At 43.0% G+C, this 24,235-nt stretch overlaps 1 protein-coding gene across 1 annotated transcript in view; it reads left to right on the plus strand.

Annotated features, from left to right (window-relative positions):
* The window catches only part of C5 (complement C5), a 110,478-nt gene that overhangs the window by 47,270 nt on the left and 38,973 nt on the right, over nucleotides 1–24,235 (plus strand). Inside the window, exons 21-28 of the mRNA XM_006988736.4 lie at nucleotides 3,279–3,506; nucleotides 4,978–5,038; nucleotides 13,413–13,502; nucleotides 15,110–15,322; nucleotides 15,740–15,815; nucleotides 16,610–16,769; nucleotides 18,335–18,430; nucleotides 23,846–24,017. Of these exons, the coding sequence (XP_006988798.1) occupies nucleotides 3,279–3,506; nucleotides 4,978–5,038; nucleotides 13,413–13,502; nucleotides 15,110–15,322; nucleotides 15,740–15,815; nucleotides 16,610–16,769; nucleotides 18,335–18,430; nucleotides 23,846–24,017 (1,096 nt within the window). The remainder of the gene's footprint in view (nucleotides 1–3,278; nucleotides 3,507–4,977; nucleotides 5,039–13,412; nucleotides 13,503–15,109; nucleotides 15,323–15,739; nucleotides 15,816–16,609; nucleotides 16,770–18,334; nucleotides 18,431–23,845; nucleotides 24,018–24,235) is intronic.

The raw sequence follows: 24,235 nt of genomic DNA on the forward strand, positions 1-24,235 counted from the left end.
TCTATTTTTAAATAATCAAATAAGTTCTTATATCACTTCTTTTTCTCTTTTAACTAACTCAGTTTTATTCTACTCACTTAGACTTTATGATTTTGCTTGAATTTCTTTCTCTTGGTCTTCCTGTCATATTTTGATGCAAATGTATTTATAAACAAAAATCTTTTCGATCTCCTCATTTTAAGATCCTAAGGAGAAACTAATTTAGTATTCAGCTATCATTACAAATACTACTAGTATATAATGGATAAAAAAGCATGTTACAAATTTTTACAAATAAAACAGTATGTTACAAATTGTTAAAGTTACTAAGAGGGGTGGGGTGGAGAGATGACTCTGTGTGGACTGCTCTTCCGGAGACTGATTCCACGACCCAGAAGCCAAGTGGGGAGGGTCACAGCACCTGAGACTCCAGCTCTCTGGACTCTGCAGGCATCTGCATTCAACTGTGTACACACACACACACATGCACAGATACACATAATCAAAGCTAAAATAAACCTTTAAAAATAGAATTGTATTAAGAAAAGAAAATGCTTTCTGTTAGTCTACTAACTATGGCTATCTATTCCTAGAAATAACAGTGGGCTCAGCATAAATTCCATTCTAAATAAATTACAATCATTTTTATCAATAAAAAATTTGAGAAAATAAAAATAAAAATATTGTCAAATTTATTATCCTTATATCAACATATAAACACTGGAGTTTGTATTCAGATTATTTGTTTTAGATAATTGCCCTATATCCTATATGCCCAAGCCTAGTTTACAACATCAGCACAGACAACCAGAGACATAGTGATACACGGTGATACAACTGACCAAGCCTAGTTTACACCATCACCACAGACAACCAGAGATGTTGTGATACACGGTGATACAATTGAAATATGAAGGTTATGATATTACCAGTTGTATATAATCTTTAATTTACCAATACTTCAATATATCAAAACAAGTACATCATGATAGTTCATGGCTAACACTTACTAATTCCCTTTCCTTTTAAAAGTAATTAATTGTCCTGTGCCCTGATGGCTAGTATTTTGGATCTAATCTGAGACCTTGTTAACTGAAGTTATATGAAGATTCTGGGTTTTGTTCTGTTCCTCTGAAGAGTATTTAGGTTCGTTTACATGTTTTAGCAGGCGATTAGATAGATATCATCCCAGACTCTCGAGTCCCTGTTCAGTTCTTTTGGCCTAGCTGGGATCCTTAGACTCTGTACTGTGTGTAGGTCAAGGCTCAGCAGGCTTTGAGTCAAGAACACACACAGGTCTCCAGTGTCTTCACTTCTCAGCTGCGGTGACTTCCTCACGCTCTGTCCTCTGGTTCCCCAAGCCAGCAAGGTGGAAAGTCTCTACTTGAGATTTAGACTCAACTCAAAACACTAATGGAACTCACTCTTAGTTAGAGAGAGAGACAGAGAGAGAGAGAGAGAGAGAGAGAGAGAGAGAGAGAGAGAGAGAGAGAGAGAGAGAGAGAGGGAGATCTCCATCCTGGCACCATTCCCTTCTCCAAGTGATCCTTTCCCTTCAGGCTGTCTTTTGCTTAAATGTGTTGTCTGGAGTTCATAGTTGGTCTTAGCCTCATGGCAATCACGGAAATCAGAATTACTGCTGCAGGTAGCTTTTTACCCATATTGCCCCATCAGGTTCAAAAGATCTTTCCTAATTCCAACTTACTGCAAGGGCTTATTGTAGTTATTATTGTTTGCATTAGGACTTTTTGTTTGGTTTAGTTTGGCTGTTTTGCTCAGAGATAGAGTCTCTGAAGCATGATCCTAATTAGTCTTATTAAATAAAAACCCAGAGTCAGATATTAGGGTAGAAGCTGAAAGATCAGAGAAGCAGAGCAGCAGCCACTAGAGACTTCTTATCTCTATGAATCCTCAAACCAAATGGGGCCAAGATTCTGTCTCCATCCACCTCATATTCCTGTCTCCAACTTCCAGTGCTGGGTCAAAGGGGTGAGCCTCCCAAATACTGGGATTAAAGGCTTGTGCCACCACCACCTGGCCTCTATGGTTAACTAGTGTTAGAACACAAACAAAACATCACACAACAGGTCTCACTATGTAGTCCAGGCTAGCCTGGAGCTGTCTGTATAGCCCAGCCTATCAGGCTAGCCTGGGGCTGTCTGCATAGCCCAGCCTGTCAGGCTAGCCTGGGGCTGTCTGCATAGCCCAAGCTAGTCTCAAAGTTAGGGTCTTCCTGGGCCAGCCTCTCCAGTGCTGGCATCAGAGCCTCATGGCAGCATGCCCAGCTGTTGTGGGATTTTACAATGAACTTGTGTTGAATGTTCCCCTGCCCCACATCTGCTATGCTGGAGAATCCTTGACCCATCATCTCCTCTAGCTCCTCCCCCATCAACCATGGTTGGCACTGTTCCAAAAATGTGCCCAAAGAGCAGAAGGAACTTTACATTTCAGGGAAATTCTACAAAATTAGCTATTGAATATCTGCATTTTCTCCTGCTTATCTGCTTGATTCTGGAATTAATGGATTTTATTCTTTGGGCATAGTTCTTGATTCTACTGGTTCACCAAACTGATAGTGAAAATATATTCACTCTTTGAGCCAGAAATCAATGGATACTGTTACCAGAAAGTGAGAGGACTCACACATTCTGCTTCCACAGCACATCTCCTAAGAGGAGAGCCCAAGTTTAAATCCATGTCTTTCTCGAGCGTGTTTTACTGTAGAACAAAACACAAGTGTGCACAAGTGGGAAGATCAGAGATTAGGAATGGAAGACGGGTGTGTATTGGGTAAGCCTTTGAATGAGCTGAGGTGCAGTTTTCTGTCGTTCCTCACACTGTTGTTTATTGTGAGTCACAGGCTGAGGTAAAGGTAAGACTCCAAACAGCTAAGCCCAAGGCTCCTGCTGCCTGAAACACAGACTGTGGAGAGGACAAAACAGTCACACCACAGTAGCAGGAACAAAGGATGGCAGCAGCTGTGGCATAATAGAGTGAGCAGTGCTCTAAGAAAGAGACAACCACTCTAGCACTGAGTTTTCCGTCACCCCGTGACACTGCTGTGACCCACAGCAGCTTGTGTGTGCCTGAAGGAAACCTGAAATGAGCCTCCTGCCATGCCTTGAAACCAGAGGGCTTAGTCTAACATTGCCAACAAACCAGGGGAGTTCGTGTCCAGACCAGCATAGTTTAGGATATACTTAGAGTTGTTTTTTGTTTGTTTGTTTGTTTGTTTTTTCATCGAATGTGGCTTGAACGATGAGGTGTTCTGATACAGTTCTTCACCTGCTGTGTTTCAGTTCTGTGTGAAAATGTCTACTGTGGACGGAATCTGTGTGTCAGGGGGCTCAGCTGTTAGCCATCAGGCCTCCAAGTACTCCAGATGTGTGCGCCAGAGGATCGAGGGCTCCTCCAGTCACTTGGTGACCTTCAGCCTGCTTCCTCTGGAAATTGGACTCCACCCCATCAACTTCTCGCTAGAGACTTCATTTGGAAGAGAAATCTTAGTGAAGACATTACGGGTAGTGGTAAGGAAAATATGGTTCTTTTAAATTTTTCTTTGTTTCTGGGGGAAATGCCATCAACAATTTGTGTCAATAATTATGTTTGGGGTCAGAGCAAAGGAAAGAAATGATGATGTAATCAGAACACAATAACAGTCAGGAATCTGACGGAAACTCTCCCACATTTTTGGTGCTATTCTTGTAATTTATACATTAATCTGAAATTATGCTTAAAGTTATTGAACAGAAGAATAACACCTGCTTACTGTAGAAAATAAGAATAGCAAAAATCTACCAAGAAAAATAACCAATAAACCCACAAGCCCAGATATTCCCAAGTTTTGCTATTTGGTGCACACCCTCTGGGTCACCCCTGCCACCTCACTAATTCAGAAAGTGTATCTTGAAACCCATGTGCAAGAAGTCAGGCTAGATACCAGATATAAAGCAGTAATAGACAGTACACATGCATCAAAGTCCCCACAGTGTAGAGGTTTCCCACTTTATAAAAGAATTTGCAGGTCAAACCATGGAAGCAATCCCTGAGTATTGTTGACCCTGCCACCTGTTGAGTGTTCTCCTACCACTGAGATTCTACAATTCTGTTTTGCTAATTTAGAATGAAACACTGTTCTTGTTAAGGGTCATGCTAGCTAACAACCTCTCAGGCCTTCCGAAGCCTTCATTCTTTGGGTTCTGTTTTGCTCTATGCCATTAACTTCAGCAACCGTGTATTCAGCTGGCACGGTGACTTATATCTGTAATCCCAACTACTCAGGAGGCTAAGGCAAGTCTGAGGTCACCATGGACAACTTAATGAGTCCTTGTTGAAAAGAAAAGCTGATTCCTTTTGTGCCATCCTGAGTATCTCTGTTTCACGCTTAGAGCTGGAGCAGACTTCTTGGTTTTTCAGTCCTGGCTCCAAGCTTCCTAACAGCATTACTTGGGATAAGTTTCTGATCTCTTCACCGGATTCCTCATCTGTCACTGGGAGTAGTGATAGCACCTTCCTCACAGAGGTTTGTAGAGACTTAATGAGTTAATATACACAGTGTTTAGACAAATTACCCGACCTAGAAGAGCATCCATTAAAGTGTTCACTCTGATCAATATTCAACAGCCAAAATCTTTTCATTGCCTGCATGAATGTAAGTATTTATATCAGGTTTGCCTTTTCAGAAAAAATTTTTTTTTCTTTTAAGTGGTCTGGAGAAACTTGATCCAAGGATTTAATGTCTTAGAAAGGCAATCATACTGGGTGCTGGAGAGATGGCTCAGAGGTTAAGAGCACTGCTTACTCTTCCAAAGGTCCTGAGTTCAATTCCCAGCAACCACATGGTGGCTCACAACCATCTGTAATGAGATCTGGTACCCTCTTCTGGCCTGCCGAGATACCTGTCGACAGAACACACTGTATATATAATAAATAAATAAATCTTTAAAAAAAAGAAATGCAATCATGCTCTTAACGAACTGTTTTCTTCTCTCACTTTAGCCAGAAGGGGTCAAAAGAGAAAACTATGCTGGCGTTACGCTGGACCCTAGAGGGATTTATGGTAGGAAAAAATATTTTGATTTTTATGTGTTGTATTTCAGAAATAGAAACTAAAGTGTAATTTTAATGTAACTTAAAATGCCACTTTTCAGAGTGCTCAGTGTGCAGAATCAGCAACGTCCACTTGTTACAGCAGTGCCCTCTCTGGCTGTGAGCCCTGTGGTTGGGGCTCAGCTGACCTCTTAACTACACTCACTGAGCATTACAACACAAACACATTGCAACAGTGTATCAGGCTTTTTCTTTTTCGGCCAACCAGCTCCCAAATCATGACATGGAGATTTATTAATACTTATGACCGCTCGGCCTTAGCTTAGGCTCGTTTCTTGCTAGCTCTTATAACTTAACCTGTTTCTCCTCTACATTTTGCCTCGGGGCTTTTTACCTTTCTTTTCTTCTGTGTGTCCTACTTTCACTGCTTCTCATGTCTGGCTGGCGGCTGCCTGGCCTCTGGCCCCGCACGTCCCCCTCTTTCCCCCTTGTTCTCTCCTCCTTCTTCTCTCCTCTCTTCTCCTATTTATTCTCTCTGCCCGAAAGCCCCACCTGTCCCTCTCCTGCCTAGCTACTGACCATTCAGCTTTTTTATTAGATCAATCAGGTGCCTTAGGCAGGCAAGGTGAAAGAAATGCAACACATCTTTACATAGTTAAACAAATGGAGCACAAAAAAATGTGACACTCCTTTACACAATTAAAGTAACATCCACATCAATGTAACACATTTTTGCCTAGTTAAACTAATATTCCATAACATTTCCCCCTTTTTGTCTAAATAAAAAGGGTTTTAACCTTAACATAGTAAGACTATATACAACAAGAACAATTATCAAGCAAGAATTATATCTACAATATCCAGTCCATTTATATTTGGCAAATTCAGAGAAAATACTCCATTATTTATCCTGCTTTGGTGAGTCCAAAGTTTTGTACCTAATTTACCTTCTATCATAACTAAGGAAAACTATAACTAGCTAGTCCTCAACTTCATCAAAGACCCCAGAAGGATATTACATTACTTGAATAACAGGAAGTGCAGTGCAAATCACTTCCAATGCTATAGAAACAACAGAGACATCTGGCTGCCTGGACAGTCACCCAAGGTTCCTCTGCAATGTTGGGGCATCCATCTTCAGCCTAAATGTCTAGAATATCTGACAGGCTTTTCTATAAAGCAGGAATTTTGAAGGACTGTCCACCTTGTTTTGGTAAAGTTCAACAGTCTTTTCTCTTTGAATCCTGCTTGTCCAGTTTACACAGCATACTGTCAGCAGTCGAGGCAAGAGCAGTTTCTTTGCCCAGTGGCTAACTTTGACACAATGAAAGCAAACCCCATATGGAATTTCTTTGATGCCCATCATCTCTGAAGTAAATTGGTGCTGCCAGGAGCATACATGTCTCACTGTCATGAAAAGTCTTAGGTTATTAAACATCTTAATATTAAACATTAAAAATGCCATGTTCTGTAGGTCTTTGAGGTGTATGAAGACAATCTACCTATCTAAATATATCTGTTTAACCTTGAAAACATACCTAATATGACTACAAGTTTGATTATTATAGATGACTATCTACTAACCTGCATTTCTTAATTATACATTACATTTTTAAATGAGCTGCATAAGCACAATACCCCAAATAATAGTAGAAACATACATACAGTATAACAAAAATAACTTTAAATTTGTATCAATATACCAAAGTCCATACCAGTGTAAAATACTTGAGGTTAATAGTTGTCTTTTTATCCCATATTTTTATATCCCCTCTAACCCACCAAATGACCAAACATCCATTACCCACCAAAATTACCAAAAACCATCCACCCCACCTCTGGGAATGTGGGCACTGTGTTCTCTAGATTGTTTTCTTGCTGTGTACAGGCAAAGGTATCTTTAGGAAAACCTGAGAAGATTGAAATAATGGTCAAGTCCTGGGAAAACTAGCCATAACATTTATTGTCCAATCTCTATGCAATGGGAAAGCACAAGGCTTATCTGAAATCCTGGCTAGAATAGTCTGTGATCCAGCCTTGGATCCTTGAAGCCAGCAGCCTTGAACTGTTCTGCAACAGAGGCACTCTGAGAGGCTGGATCACCTGGGCCACCCATTTTCATTATGTCTGGTCCCCTTGCTCTAAACACAAACATTTGAAGGCTATATATGTATGTGTGTGTGTGTGTGTGTGTGTGTGTGTATGTGTGTGTGTGTGTGTATATATATATATATACACACACACACACACATACACACACACACACATATATATACATATATATATATATATATATATATATACACACACACACACAAGTATGGACTGTGGGTTGTATACAAGACAGCCAAAGGTTTTTTATGTTTATACATAAGCCAGCCAAAGATGATGTTTTGTTGTTTTTATGTTTGAGCAGGTAAAATATACATCACCTGTCTTGTTTTTCTAGGTTTATTTCTTTATGTCTGTAACAAGGATTTTCAGTGGTCTTCTCTGATCAAATCCGATCTCTATTAACTTTGAACAAATCCACACCCTTTTGTGGAAACAAAAGCATAACCTCTTCCCCAAAGCAATACATTTTTTGAATTCCATTTTAAAACTAAGGCATTCCTGAAGTATTTAGGCTGGTTTAATTCAGTCAGCAGTCCCTCTTACAATCTCATGTCTTTCAGCAGTGGTCATTCACTCAACAACATTCAAAAAATTCAAAGTTAACATAACACCACACAGGCAGACTTCCTGTATATTTTTCATCTTATATGGCTTATTCTTTTTTATATTACTTTACTCTTTCTTTAAAGACTTTATTATTTATAAACTACTTTTTCTATGACTGTCTATACCCTTTTCTTTTCTTTCTTAAGCCTATGCACATTTTTAACACACTGTAACCTGCTAGAGATTTTTTCCATCTGGACCTGTCTTTACTGTTATCTCCAGCCCTTTTCTGACCACATGAGCCAAACCTTAAACTGCTAAGTGATAGCTAGGACCTCTGCATGGCTAGGGCAGCTGCCTCCACTCCCTTCTTGGGTCCATGAATGCCAAGCCTAAGCCCGTGGCCCCAGTCCAGAGCTGCATTGTCTAGGAACTACGTTCAACCACCCCAGCTCTAGGAAGTTGGTGCCCTGCACTGTGGCAAGCATTTTTACTTAGTTTTAGTGTACTGGCTTCTTCTTCCTTCCTTCCTTCCTTCCTTCCTTCCTTCCTTCCTTCCTTCCTTCCTTCCTCCCTTTCTTTCTCTCTTTCTTTCTTTCTTTCTTTCTTTCTTTCTTTCTTTCTTTCCTTTTCTTTTCTTTTTTCTTCTTCAGCTATCTCAGGCCCTATGTGGAAATGTGGGCCTCATGTTCTTTTTTTTGGGGGGGGGGAGGGGCGTTTCAAGACAGGGTTTCTCTGTGTAGTTTTGGTACCTGTCCTGGATCTAACTCTGTAGACCAGGCTGGCCTCGAACTCACAGAGATCTGCCTGGCTCTGCCTCCCAAGTGCTGTGATTAAAGGCATGCATCACCACCACTGGCGGGCCCCACATTCTAATGCCAAATGTATCAGGATTTTTCTTTTTGGGCCACCAACCAGCTTCCAAATCATGACACAAAGACTTATTATTAGTTATGAATGCTCAACCTTAGCTTAGGCTCATTTCTTGCTAGCTCTTATAAATTGTTTCTTGTAGCTAGAGTTTTCCTGCCTGGCCCACAGTCAACACAATTCTTTGTCACCTGCCAGTCCCACAGCTGCTCAGACCCAACCAAGTAAACATAGAGACTTATATTGCTTACAAACTGTATGGCCATGGCAGGCTTCTTGCTAACTGTTCTTATAGCTTAAATTAACCCATTTCCATAAATCTATATCTTGCCACATGGCTCGTGGCTTACCGGCATCTTCACATGCTGCTTGTCATGGCGGCGGCTGGCAGTGACTCTCTTCCTCTCAGCCTTCTACTTCCCAGAATTCTCCTCTCTCCTTGTCCCACCTATACTTCCTGCCTGGCCACAGGCCAATCAGTGTTTTATTTATACAGAACGATATCCACAGCAGTTTCTCTCTTCATCTGTGTTTTACCTCTAGGCTTTTTATCTTTCTTTCCTTCTGTGTGTCCTGCTTTCACTGCTTCTCATGTCTGGCTGGAAGCTGCCTGGCTTCTGCCCCCTGAGCATGTCCTTCTCTTTCTCCTCATCCTCTCCTCCTTCTTCTCCTCTTCTCTTTACTCCCATTTATTCTCTCTCTCTGCCCACCAGCCCCACCTATCCCTCTCCTGCCTACCTATTAGCCATTCAGTGTTTTATTAGTCAGGCAAGGTGAAACAAATGCAACAATCTTTACATAGTTAAACAAATGCAGCACTGGAACTGAGTGTTGCAACTCCAGGGGAAAGGTATCCTGACTGCTCGCGAAGCCAGGCTATACCTTGAGCTTCTAGGACAGCTCTGGCATCTGGAGCTGCAATGGGACAGCTCGGCTCTGGAGGGAAAGGTGTTCTGACTCTTCGGGAGTCAGGCTATACCTTGAGTTGGGGTGTGGTGGAGGATGGTAGCAGGATATAGCAAACCTGCTCCTCTCCTGGAGAGCTGTAGCTTTGCTCAGCCCCCATTTACAGGGGCTCCCCAGCAGAGCTCTGCTTCTTCTCTGGCCCAAGATGTTGCTTCTTTTACTGCATTCTGCTAAAGGGAAAAGCCCTGCAGAAATATAACAATCTCCTCTGGCTCATTGAAAAGTTGTTACCTTTTCAGCTCTGCCTTGCTCAGTCCCCTAAGGGACGTCTCAGCAAGGTTCTTCTGTTTAGCTCTGCCTTCTCAGCTCCCTAAGGGAACATCTATGCAAGGTTTCTTCTGCTCAGTCCACTACGGAACATCTTAGCAAGGTTCTTCTCTGTGCCAGCGAATGAAGATCTTCACACCCAAGACTCTTTTGAGAAAGACACTTATTTGGGAAGGAGGAGTCCAGGAGAGTGGCTGCCCCTACCAGGGTGGGAAAGAAGAGCTGACAACTGACCAGGCAGGGGGTTTATATAGGATTTCTTAAGGGCAGAGTTGCTCCAGGGAGAAGATTTTCTATCCAGGGATTGGTTAGTTTTTCCTGCTCAGGGATCGGTTAGTTTCATTGGTCAGGGCAAAGATGCCCCTGATTTCAGAGCCAAACTGTGTTGCTTTCACTGGCCTTTCTTAGCTTTTTGGCTCTAATTCTCAGGCCAGAGCATATTTCTTTCACTGGCTCTGATTCTAGGTACAACATGTGTTTCTTTGGCACTGGTTTCAGATCAGGGCATGTTTCTTTGGTTCTGGGTTCAGGGATAAAGTGTTTCTTTCACTGGCTCGGGTCCCAGATCTAGGCTTTTTCTTTTGCTGGTTCTGGGCTCCAGGGTCAAGGCGGGTTTCTTTAGCTGGCCCCTTTTTCCTATAAGTACAAACAAACATAACACATCTTCACATCACTAACAAAAGCAGCAGAAACAGATGTAACACACCCTTACACAGTTAAAGTAGTATTCTGCAACATAAACAAATGTAACACATCTTTGCCTAGTTAAAGTAACAGTCCGCAACACAACAGGACTCACCCCTCACTGGATTCTCCACTCATCCTCACAATAACACAGTATTTTACCACAGAAGCCTCTGTCCAAAAAAACACCCAACAGCTAGCCATGTTGCAATTATTTTACAAGCACCCTTTAAAACACCACAGTGAGACAGTCACTTAGAAAATTCTTCTTCACTGCTCTGTGTCTCTTCTTTTCCTTCAGTGGAGAATCTTCTCAAAGCAAGAACTTTTCAAGAAAACATTTGCAAACTGACTCATGGCTAGGTCCAGGTGTGCTTCCAAAAGAACCAGCTCCACTAACAACTGTTTCCAGACAGACAGACTGCTACAGCCCTTATTAAATTGTTACACTATCAATGTATTCAGGTTCTTTGCATCATTTTTACCCCCTCAAAAACGCCTTTGAAAACATCATTACCTCTGTAACTAAGGCGTAAACAGAACATAGAAAGGCTGTCTTGCTTAGTGTCACATGCATACCCTCAAACTCCATGCCCTGTCACCCTTACTTCAAGCTTCCTGAATGCCTTCACTGACTGATTCTAATGCAACATCTTCAGGTTCTATCAAGGGTTAAATAACAGAGAAGTTTCTTGAGGAACATTCTTGTATCTTTGCCAAAGCCATGCAGCTCATCCATGAGATCTCAGAATTTGTGCATAGCATCTTCATCTTGCCAGGGACTCTGCTGAGTGCTAGAGCTGGACTCGCACTACAGTGACTTTGGTGAGCCCTGCAGTAATCCTTCCTGCGCCTGGACCTCGGCACCACCTGTGCTATCCCTGCACAAAACTGAAACAATACAAATAGACCTTGTATGCAGGACTCCTGTGAGAACCAACGAACGCAATGTGGCCCTGCCCTTAGCTGGCTTAGTGGACACTTGGCTCTCTGTCAGTACAGTGATAAACAGAATCATGTTTGAGGGCAATGCATATTTTAATAAGATTTTTATTTACTCTTTGAAATTGTCACACGTGTCTACAATGTATCTTGATCATAGCTAGTCTCTACTACCCGACTTAACTCAGCATATCTCCCTCCCAATTTCATGTCCTTTTTAAAAAAATTTTAATTTACTTGATTACTTTTTTTTTAAATCCCACTAAGTCCAATTAGTGCTACCTACCCATATATTCATGGGTATGAGGTCATCAGTGTATGGGCAACCTACCAGTGTCTATCTCCCTAAAGAAAACTGACTCAGCTAGTGGTGGCGCACACCTTTAATCCCAGCATTTGGGAGGCAGAGCCAGGCGGATCTCTGGGTTGAAGGCCAGCCTGGTCTACAGAGCGAGTTCTAGGACAGCCAGGGGTACACAGAGAAACCCTGCCTTGAAAAACCAAAAAAAAAAAAAAAAGGCGGGGGGAGCTGACTCTCCCTTAGTAGCCATCTATTGCCAATAGCTCCTCAGGGAGGGGTAGACCTGTTATGTGACAAAACCTTACCTGGGTAACTCAACACACACACACACACACACACACACACACACACACACACACACACACATACACACACACACACACCTACTCATCCACCGTAGGGAACCCACAACAGACCAAAGTACAGATACCACCAAAGTACAGCTTGGTGAACCAATGAGTTTCATTGTCGTTACTTACAGGAATGTGGGTGAGGGGTCCCTTACAGGATCAGGAATGACTCACAGACAGCTGCATCACCAATGCCCACCTGCGCACAGGTGACACCTCACAAAGCTGGGGACCTGGAGCACACTGCACAGCCTGCAGGCAGCTCAGCAGGTTGGAGAGTGTCCTTCCTGAGTGACTCGTCTACACCTCTTCCTGGCAGCACAGCTGGTTTCTGCTTCTTCCAGGAATCTGGCGCGGCTGCAGTCTTTTTGCAGCTTGGCTTGTCTGAGCGCCTGTGTCCCGGCTCGGCTTACTCGGGCAGGGAGGGGCCTCGTGAATGTGGTCAGTTTCAGGGAGTTCCTGCCTAAGGAGCTTCCAGGCAGGATGGAATGTCTGATTATAGGAGGAAACTGCTACACAGGGGCCTCATCCATGCTGGAAGTTTTAACTGGTTTGATCTTGAGCAGATAACCACAGCTGCTGTGAGTTCATGAGTTCAACATCCGTGTCAGAGCCAGAAGAAAGCGTGCACAGTGTTCTTCCCCATCTCCTGGCTCTTATGTTCTGTATGCCCCTCCTCCCTGAGACTAGGAGCTGGCGTGGGCACAGCCGTCTCTCCCATCTCTGGATAGCACCTACAGCCAATTACTCTTAGCACTTGGAATAGTCATGAGTCTTGGTGTCAATCACTAAAATGACATAAAATGGGGAGTGGCTATAATTTAAAATTCTCTGAAACTGGCGTTCTGAAACTGTGTTGTTGTGTGCATAGAGAAACTGTTTAAGTCCCTCTGAGGGGGACGGGGTAGGAAGAATGTGTGGCCATGCTTCCCAATGGGGCTGGTGTGCAGACAACCCAGAAATTATATGCCAGCTATTTGAGGATAACATCGATAGAACCTGTTGGTCTCATGCCTTAAAAAGACCGGGAATCTTACTCCAAATTTAGTGTGTTGTTTAAGGAGATTTTGCAAGCCTAGGCTTTTATTAAAATCCTTCACCATTTTTTTCTTCTTTTAAAACTTTAATGTTGTTATTATAAATGTGTTTTATTTTGAAAATTTCTTTTTTTTTTAGCTTTTTTTTCTTTTATTTTACAATACTATTCAGTTCTACATAACAGCCACAGATAAAAGTAGATATATAATCTAAAAATAGTTCTTTCCCTTAAGAACTCTAGGCAAATCTAGTTTTTATTGTTATTATTATTATTATTATTATTATTATTATTATTATTATTACAGGTACTGTTAGCAGACGAAAGGAATTTCCATACAGGATACCATTAGATTTGGTCCCGAAAACCAGCATCAAAAGGATTTTGAGTGTAAAAGGTAAATTAAATAAATCTAATTTATGGGCCAGGGATGAAGCTCGTTGGTAGAGTAGCTGCCTAGCACACATGAAGTCCTGGGTATGGTGATGCCTGCCTGTAATCCCTGCACTGGGGAGGTGGGTGCAGGTCAGGTCAGAAATTGAGGGGCATCTGTAACTGCACAGTGAGATGGAGGCCAGTCTGAGCAACTCTCTCTCTCTCTCTCTCTCTCTCTCTCTCTCTCTCTCTCTCTCTCTCTCTCTCTCTCTCTCTCTCGGTTTTTGAGGCAGGGTTTCTCTGTGTAATCCTGGTTGTCCTGGAACTCACTTTGTAGACCAGGCTGACCTCAAACTCAGAGATCTACCTGCCTCTGCCCCCCAAGTGCTAAGATTAAAGATGCACCACCACCTCCTGGCCATAAATCTCATTTTTATTATTATTTTTTACTCTGTGCTTCAAACCCAAGTCACATATATTCGTGATTATTCTTTATTTTTCTTCATCTATACACATTAATTGGCTTTTGACAGAACCCTGCCTCCCACCTTCCTCATCTTCAAACACTTGATAACTTTTCCAACTCCCTTCGCCTGGTTTAATTGGAAATTCTTCTCCCCTGCTGGGGATTCCTGTGGTTATCCCAGTGACTTCTCTAGAATGGGTACAGCTGCTTCATCCCTTAACTTCCCACGGTCCCAGCAGCCAGTCCTGCCCCACTGAAGACTTTGTGACCTACAAACAGTCTGGGGACACCAACTCTCCTTCAAGTGTCAGCCCTAGGGTCCTGGGGGTCCCTTAGGCTTTGTGTGCAGCTGTAATGAAATACTGGAGTCTGGGGTAATTCCTAAAGGACAGGTTCTTAGTCCTCACATTCTGGAGTTTGTCCCAGATCAAGGTTCTGAAGTTCCTGGCAAGGGTTGCTCCCTGCTTGTCCAGCCAGTGCTTTGTCGTGGCACCCTTACATGCCTGGGGTAGAAGGGAAAACATCAAAGGAGGAGTGAGCAGCTCTCCCACCCCCCAGAAATCCCCACCTTCAACTCCATCACCTCTGTGGACTAGGTTTCAGCAGATGGAGGGACAGATGCATTCAAGCCAGACCAGGGACTCTCCGCTCCAGGGTGTTCACAAAGGGACACCTTTGATGGCTTCCCTGGGTGTCAGCCAGGACTGCAGTCACTCACCACCCACACGACAGAACGTCCTGGCTACATCTCATCTCAGATGGTAGAACCACAGACTCTCAGCACTAGAAGGGGCCTTTTTGGTCCTGTGGAATCCCGATGTCAGACGTATAAGAAGTTGGTTTGCCCGTGTTTGCACAGTGTTGCTGTGGGTTCAGAGGTCAACCTCTCTGGTCAGGTTCTTTTGCCTTGCTTCATTTGAGGATTAGTCAGTATGGTTTACGATGTCTGCACCTAATGATGCAGCTGTATTCCACCACATTGCTTTATCTACCACCAAAACCCATGTTCCCAATCAAATGCAGCTTTCTCCCTCAATTTCTGTGATTCAGGTAAACTGCTCATATTAAAAAGGGAAGAAGAGAGACGGTTGTTTCCTCTTCAGAACACACTGTTGGAAGCTGATAGAGAGTGGTTGTCTACTTGGGTCTCTTTTTTGTTTCAGGACTGCTTATAGGGGAATTCCTGTCCACAGTTGTGAGTAAGGAAGGCATCCACATCCTGACCCACCTCCCTAGGGGCAGTGCCGAGGCAGAGCTCATGAGCATTGTGCCAGTGTTCTACGTTTTCCATTACCTGGAAGCAGGAAACCACTGGAACATTTTTTATCCCAATTCATTAACTGAAAAACAGAACCTGCAGAAAAAAATAAAAGAAGGTAAAATTTGTTTATATGTCATCTTGCAGATTTAAAGCAAATATTTTATTTACTGCAATATTTAAATTGTCATGAATTATATGTGTGTGTGTGTGATTAATTATAAAAGAATTTTAGCAACAACAACCACAAAAAAAATCATGTGATATACTCTTTCTGAGGCATTTTGGCTTAAATCACCAAAGTGCCTGGATGAGAAACAAGACACCTGCCTTCCAGACTCTGAGCATCGCCCCTTCCTCTTTGAATGGGAGCAGAATGTTCTATTTGATCCCCAACTCGAGTAATTCGCACACTTCCTGTGAAAATTCAAGGCTGGCCACGATTGCTGCTCACACCAGAGGCCTCACCACCCCGGGGCTGACCCAGCATGCCCAGGAAGTGAAGTGTTGTGTTCTTTTTTCTGCTCCCTCTTAGGGATGGTGAGCATCATGTCCTACAGAAACAGCGACTATTCCTACAGCATGTGGAAGGGGGCAAGTGCCAGCACCTGGTGAGTAACAGACGTTACCTTTTATTCTCATACAGTACTTGGTTCATTCATTAAGAATAACAGAGTGGGTTCTCTGGATGTCAGGAGGGCTACAAGAGTGGTCTCTCTGCAGCTATCCAAGTCATGAATCCTGTCCTTACTGTTAGTCCAGGGCAGACGCTGGTGGACTGGTGCCGCTTTCTGTCTAAGTAGGTGACATCCTACATCTTCCTTGTCGGGTGACAGGTTCTAAGTCCATGGCAGAGCTTAACAGGAAGGGAGAGAGCCACTTCCAGGGATAAAGGAACTCAGATGAGGCTCAGCTGCCCACATTTTTCCTCTTCTGTATCTCACTTCTACGGATCAGTGATTTGACTGAAAACTGTCTGCCTCACCGCTGTAACCTTTAACTTGACGTGTCGTCTTCTTCTTCCTTCTTTCCTTCCTTCCTTCCTTCCTTCCTTCCTTCCTCCCTCCCTCCCTCCCTCCCTCCCTCCCTCCCTTCCTTCCTTCCTTCCTTCCTCCCTCTCTCCCTTCCTTCCTTCCTTTCTTTCTTTTGTCACCAGGAATCAGTTTTTTGAGTGCTAGCTAATAGTGTCATAGTCACAGGTGTGCTGCTCATACTTGTTGACTAATGTCTTGAAGATTTTTCAAATATCCTACCTTGTCACTTTGTAAAATGATGACCTATTCTAAAATTGCATGTCTTCGCTTTTAATTTCTTTTAAAGAATAAAAGTATGCAAATAAACACTATGTAGAAGAAGGCCAGAAGAGGCTCCGTGTTCTAAGATGCGTGTGTGATTTGTCTCAAAGGTTAACAGCTTTTGCATTGAGAGTGCTTGGACAAGTGTCTAAGTACGTGAAGCAGGACCAGAACTCCATTTGTAACTCTCTGTTGTGGCTGATTGAGAACTGTCAGCTGGAAAATGGATCTTTCAAGGAAAATTCCCAATATCTACCAATAAAATTACAGGTAAGGCGATCAAAGGTGTAAATTAGCACTAGTTTTATGAACAAACTCCCGTTTTATCCCCATCTTCCTATGGGGGTTAAAGAAGAGAGGGAGAAATATACCTAGTTTCATCATGCTGCTGTGATAAAATATCCTGACGAAAGCAAATGCTGGGAGGAGGCTCTAGCTCACAGTGCAGACCCAGCCTGCGGTAGCTGGGAAGTCATGGAAGCAGGAACTGAAGAGGGGGTGAATGCCGGCATGCTGTGCTCAGCTCCTCATCGCCCAGGGAATGATGCCGCCCACAGGGGCTTGTCTTCTCACCTCAATTAACATAATCAAGATAATCACCCACAAAGATGCCCACAGGCCCATCTAGACTGATCTAGACTGATCTAGACAATCCTTCGTCTCCTTTCCAGCTGACTGTAGATGGTGTCAGGTTGACAATGAGCATGTAAGTCAGATATAAGGATTTTCAAGTGTGTAAAACTTTAGTGAAAGGAAAGCCCAGCTTCACTGGCAGCCGGGGACTGAGTCTGGATTGGAGGAACTGAAAGATGAAGCTCCGTGTGACTCCTGGGAGCTGAAGAAGGGACACAGGAACATGTCTGAATCTTTCTTCAAAGTCAATTTACTTCTCCTTTTTACCAAAACTGTTCATGTTTATGATATAAAACCTGTTTTAGAATGTGTGTGTGTGTGTGTGTGTGTGTGTGTGTGTGTGTCCATCCCAAATCTTGCTATTATGAACATTGCTGTAGTGAACGTGTGACTGAAAATGTGTCTTTGAGATCCTAATCCCCTTTCTCCTGGGTATATACCCTGGAGTAGAATCGTTGTATCAGTAGTTTGGTTTTTAATTCCTGGGAGGCCTCTGTACTGTGTCTCATAGTGGCTGTCATTGTATCAGGAGTTTGGTTTTTAATTCCTGGGAGGCCTCTGTACTGTGTCTCATAGTGGCTGTGCTAATTCCCCAGCAATGGTGCACAGCAGTTCCCTGTCTCCACACCATGGCAACATCTCCTCTGGTCATTCTGTCATAGCCATGGCAACAGTGTGAGATATTGTCTCCTTGTGGTTTGAATTTCTCTGATGACTAGCAAAAACGAACACTTTTCAAATACCTATTATGCCTGGAAAATTTAATTCCAGAGTGGAGGAGAGGGGAGAAGAGAAAGATTAAAATTCATTCAAAGAGCTAAAGCCAAGAAAATTAGATTGTGAGTGGCATAAAAATAGGTCTGGAGAGAGAATAACTCCACTAGTGATCTTGTAAGCCCGGCCCTGGACCACGCTGCCCTAAGAGGGCTAAGTGGTGTCTCATAGCGGATATGGCATCTACAGGATCTTGAAGGAGAGGGCAAATGTGAATGTGGTAAAGAATCATGAGGTGAGGCTGACAGGTGAAGATGAGGGAGACAGGCTAAGAAAGGCACTGGCAAAACGCCAGTGTTCTTGGGAAACAGTGAGCATCCAGCTGGTGAGTGATGTGGATACATGGAGATGATCCCAAAGAGATTTGAACCAGATCATTTCACTTTGACAATTCATTTGCCCTTCTTTTAAAACACTGTTTCTTTTAGGGTACTTTACCTGTTGAAGCCCAAGAGAACACTTTGTATCTGACAGCCTTTTCTGTGATTGGAATTAGAAAGGCTATGGACGTATGCCCCCTGATGGTAAGAACTAGTTTTCTTTCCCTCACCTGGCTTAGTCTATCGCACACTTGAGGCGGGGGAGGGAGGCGCCCTCACCAATCAGAGGACACTTCATTTCAAATGTCTCTCTTACTGCTTTTCACATTACTTGGAAATGACCTTAAGACCAGAATCAAATGATTTCATAACTGTGATAGATTCTGCCATCCAATCTGACCTATAGAGATGCATGGAGAATTGACAAAGCTGATACCATAAGCAGGATGACTCCCATTGCTCAGTGTTGCCGATCACTAAACTGTAGAGCTGAGATAGTAACTTGGACCGTGTACTCTTTGGGGACCTGCCACGCAGCTCCAAATAAATACACAGAGACTTATTCTTACTTAGGAATGCCCGGACTTGGCTTGGCTTGTTTCTAGCCAGCCTTTCTAACTTAAATTATCCTGTTTCTCTTTAACTACATTTTGCCTCTGGGCTTCTTATCTTTCTTTATTCTATATATCTTTCTTTCCTCCTTACTCCATGGCTGGCTGGGTGGCTGGGTGGCTGAATGGCTGTCCCCTGGCATCCTCCTCTCCTCCCTTTCTTGCTCCTTGCTCCTCTTGTTCTTCTTCTTTTTTTTTTTTTTTGAGTCTACATTTCTCCTCCTATTTATTATCTCTGCCTGCCAATCCCTCCTATCCTTTCTCCTGCCTTGCTATTGGTCGTTCAGTTCTTTATTAGACAAATCAGGTGTTTTAGGCAGGCATAGTAACACAGTTTCACAGAGTTAAACAAATGTAACATAAAAGAATGCAACATATCTTTTCATCATTAAACAAATATTCCATGGCATAAATGTAACACATATTAAACTAATATTCCACAATATTTTCCCCTTTTGTCAAAATGAAGATGAAAGGTTTTAACTTTAACATAGTAAACTATATACAACAAAAACAGTTGTCAAGTAAGAACTACATTTACAATATTCAGTCCATTTGTATTTAGCAAATTCAGAGAAAATACTCCATTAGCTATCTTATCTTAGTGATTCCAAAGTTTTATACCTAATTTACTCTCTATCATAACTAAGGAAAACTGCAACTATGACTAATTTAGTCTTTAACTCCATCAAAGCCCCCAGAAGGATGTAGTACTACCTAACCCAGACATTTGGCTTCCTGGACAGTCAACCAAAGTTCCTCTGCAACATTGGAGCATCCATCTTCAGCCTACAGGTCTAGAGGATCTGGCAGACTTTTCAGTGAAGCAGGAAATTTGAAGGACTGTCCTGCCTTACATTGCCAAAGTTCAGCAGTTACTTTCCTCTGTGTGCTGCCGAATATCTGGCAGACTTTTCTGTGAAGCAAGAATCTCAAAGGATTATCCTGCCTTGTCTTGGCAAAGTTCAACTGTCTTTTTCCTGTGTCCTGCTTGTCTAGTCTGTACAGCACACTGTCAGCAGTTGAGGCAAGAGCAGTTTCTTGCCCAAATGGCTAGCCTTGCCACATTGAAAGCAAACTCCATATGGAGTGTCTTTGATGCCCATCATGCTTTATGAAGTAAATTGGTGCTGCCAGGAGCAGATGTGTCTCATTGTCATGAAAAACCTTAGGTTATTAAACATCTTAAATGCCATGTTCTGTAGGTCTTTGAAGTGTTTGAAAATCATCAATCTGTCTAAAATATACCTTTTTAACCTTGAAAACATACTTAATGTGACTATAAGCTTGATTGTTATAGATTAACTACTAACCTCCTTTCGTAATTATACATTGCATTTTTAAATGAGCTGTATAAGCACAATACCCCAAACAAGAGCAGAAATATATATACAGTATAACAAAATAACTTTAAATTTGTATCAATATACCAAAATCCAAGCCAATGGAAAATATCTGAGATTAATAGTTGTCTTTTTATCCTATATCCCTATATTCCCCTAAATGATAACAAACATCCATCACCCACCAAATAACCAACCTTCACCCACCCCATCTCTTGGGAGTGTGGGCGTCATCTTCTCCAGACTGCTTCCTGCTGTCTGCAGACAAAGGCATCTTTAGGGGTCCCTGAGAAAATTAAGATAATGGCCAAGTCCTGGGAAGACCAATGATAACCTTTGTTGCTGACAAGGTTCAGGAGGTCTCCCTTGATCACACCTGATCATTTTTAACCTGGAAGGAATCCACAGCCTCTTATTTCCTGTGGAAACAAAAGCAGAACCTCTCTCCAAAAGTAACATTTTTTTCACTTCTTTTTTAAAGTTAAGGTAGCCCTGAAGCATCTACATTGGTTCAGTTCACAACCCCATGTCTGTTACCATTGCCATTTACTCATCAGTGTTCAAAAAATTCAAGGTCAATACAGCAACGTACAGGATCCAGACTCCCTGTGTATTTCCCATCTCTATGTGACTTATTCTTTTTTTATATTGCTTTATTTCTCTCTGTAAAGACTATTATTTTTAAACTACTTACTTTTTCTATTACTGTCTATATCCTTTCTCTTTTCTTTCTTAAGCCTATGCACATTGTTGAACACACTGTAGCCTGTTTAGAGGATTTTCTCCATCTGGACCTCTTTTACTGCTTATGTCTAGTCTTTTCTGACCACATGAGCCTTTAAACAGTGAAGCCCTGTGGCTAGGCCCTCCACCATAGATTTGGCGGCTGGCTCCACCCACTTCTTGGGTCCGTGAAAGCCAAGCCTAAAGCTTTCGGGCCAGTCAGAGGTAGGTGACTGAGAACTGCCACCCTGATCTGGAATGCTAGTGCCCTGCTGTGGCTGGAGCTATCTCCAGTCCTGCCTGGGCCAGCAGCCACTCAGACTCAAATAAACACACAGATGCTTATGCTTAAACTGTTTGGCCTAATGGCTCAGGCTTCTTGCTATCTAGATCTTACATCTGAAATTAACCCATTTCTATTAATCTATAAGTTGCCACGTGGGTTGTGGCTTACCAGTACTTTTACATCTTCTCATGGCGGTGGCAGCTGGCAGTGTCTCCTCACTCACCTTTGCTTCCCAGAATTCTCCTCTCTCCTTATCCTGCCTACACTATACTTCCTGCCTGGCTACTGGCCAATCAGCATTTTATTTATCAGTCAATCAGAGCAACACCTTCACAGCATACAGAAAGACATCCCACAGCACCCTGAAGTTAGGCAGCTGCTTTTTACTTAGTTTTTTGTTTCTTCTTAGTGTGGAAAAGGATGGCTGTATAGCAGAGACTCTTCAAGAAGCTGTATTCTCAGGCCTTATGTGGAAATTGTGGCCTTATGTTGGAATGCCAAATGTAGTTGAGTTTTTTTGGTTTTTTTTTTTTTTAACTCTTTGGAGGGCCACCACCCAGCTCCCAAATAAATACATGTAGATTTATTCTTACTTATGGATGCCCAGCCTTAGCTTGACTTGTTTCTAACCAGCTTTTCTAACTTAAATTATCCTGTTTCTCTTTAACTGTGTTTTGCCTCTGGGCTTTTTATCTTTCTCTATTCTATATATCTTTCTTTCCTTCTTACTCCATGGCTGGCTGGGTGGCTGGGTGGCTGGGTGGCTGGGTGGCTGGGTGGCTGGGTGGCTGGGTGGCTGGGTGGCTGGCCCCTGGCGTCCTCCTCTCCTCTTTTTCTTGCTCCTTGCTCCTCTCATTCTTCTTTTTTTGAGCCTAGATTTTTTTTCCTCCTGTTTATTCTCTCTGCCTTCGAGCCCCACCCACCCCTCTCTCCTGCTTAACTATTGGCCGTTCAGCCTTTTATTAGATGAATCGGGTGTTTGAGAGAGGCAAAGTAACACAGCTTCATAGAGTTAAACAAATGCAACATAAAAGAATGTAATACATTTTTGCATCATTAAACAAATATTCCACAGCACAAATGAATGTAAAACATCTTCAACTGATATTCCACAACAGTACTGTGGTGGGAGAATGAGTCAATGCGTCTAGCTCCCCTCTCTTTAAATTTTAAACTTTAAATTTTAAAGTTTACTTCTGTGCATGCATGTGTACCTGTTTGTCTGTATGTCCACCTCAGAAGCCAGAAGAGGGCAACAGGTTCCCTGGAGCTGGAGTTACAGGTGGCTGTGAGCCACCTGATATGGATGTTAGGAACCAAACCTGGGTCTCCTGCGAGAGCAGCCAGTGCTCTGAACCCACTGAGCCGTCTCTCTAGGCCTAGCTTCCCACTCTTACCTCTTCTATTACGTGTGCATGCTACTGCCTTCAGCACTGAGGAGACTCCCCAGCATCCAATCACACTTTTGCTTCTTTGGGTCATATTATTTGGTTTGCTTGAAAGCTGCGGAAGTAAAGAGAAGACCCACCTATTTAAGTTAACAGAGAAGCTTCCCAATGTAGAAAGTGGGAGATGGCTCAGTCAGGAAAGTGCTTACCACTGAGGCAGGAAGATCTGAGTTCAGATCCCCAGCATGAACATAAAAAGCTAGGTCTGACATGACCACACCCGTGATCCCAGTCCTGGGAAAGCAGAGACAGGAGGATCCCTGAGAGTTGCTGGACAGCCAGTATTGCCTACTAGGAAGCTCCAGGTTCAGCGGGAGTCCATGCCGAAAAAAACAAGGAGGTAAAAGAAGCTTCCAAAGGTTAACATAGACAACGGTCCTTGTGGAAAGAGAGCTCTGCTCTGAGGTTAAGCATTCCTGTCTGCAAAGCCAAAGTCAGCTAGATGTGCCCTGCAAATCAGGTTACAGAACTGAGCTGGAATTTCAATTTCCAAAGGGAATTTGCAGAACATGAGCCACAAAAGCTTTATTCTGTTCAAGTATTTCTACAAGCATTGGTGTTCACGCTTGAGAGAAAATAGTCAACAAGAACCCGGGCCTGGCAGTCTAGGTGCTGATTGACACTCATGCCACAGGAGGCACAGGCTGATCTGGGAGAAGAGCCAGGCAGGATGCTAGCAGACTCTCCCTGGCTTGTTATCCATATTGGCTCTCTGGCAATCTCAGCACAGGACAGGGGCTCTTCCTAGGCATTGTGAGGATCGGAGAGCTCCAGCTGCTCTGTTCCTTTCGCCATTGTGGTTCTGTTCTGTTTGTTTTGGTATGACCCTTTCGGACATATGGCTTTGTCTCAGCTATGCTGACACAGGACGAAAATCCTGTCTACACTGTTGCTTCTCCTCGGGGGTTGGGACAGTGATGGAACCAGAAACTCAAGGGACAAACTTTGCAGGAAAAAGAGGAAGTCAGTGGCAGAAAGCATAGCCCAATTTGGACAACCATGTGGTTTCTTCTGAGATAGACTACACCCTTTCTCTGTAAAGGATTTACTTTGTTGATTGTATACACAGGTCTCCAGGGTCTTCATACTCAAAGAGAGACAGACATACAGACAGGCACGGGCTTGCTAGCAATCTCAGGACTGCTCCCATCAGTTTACAGGCTGATGTTGGACAAAGAAAGTTAATTGTCTTCTGCTCTTGTTTCCAGAAAATCGACACAGCACTAACTAAAGCTGACTCCTTCCTGCTTGAAAACACCCTGCCATCCAAGAGTACCTTCACACTGGCCATCGTGGCCTACGCTCTTTCCCTAGGAGACAGAACCCACCCGCGATTGCGTTCAATTGTCTCAGCCCTGAAAAGGGAAGCTGTGGTTAAAGGTAAGACTCATTCCACACTGCTGCTCAGCAGGCACAAACTGAGCACCAAGAGTCTGCATCCTGGGTATTAGGTTTCTCCACCAACATAGTAAGCCAGATCAAGCCGAATTGAAAAGGTATGACAACACGTTTATTTGAGCAAAGCAACCCCAGGACGAGTTTTCCTGTCCCAGAGACTTTATAGGTTGTAGGTGAGGGGTGATGACGTGCCTGCCACA

Source organism: Peromyscus maniculatus, chromosome 4 (assembly GCF_049852395.1).
Source record: "Peromyscus maniculatus bairdii isolate BWxNUB_F1_BW_parent chromosome 4, HU_Pman_BW_mat_3.1, whole genome shotgun sequence".
Lineage (NCBI taxonomy): Eukaryota > Metazoa > Chordata > Mammalia > Rodentia > Cricetidae > Peromyscus > Peromyscus maniculatus.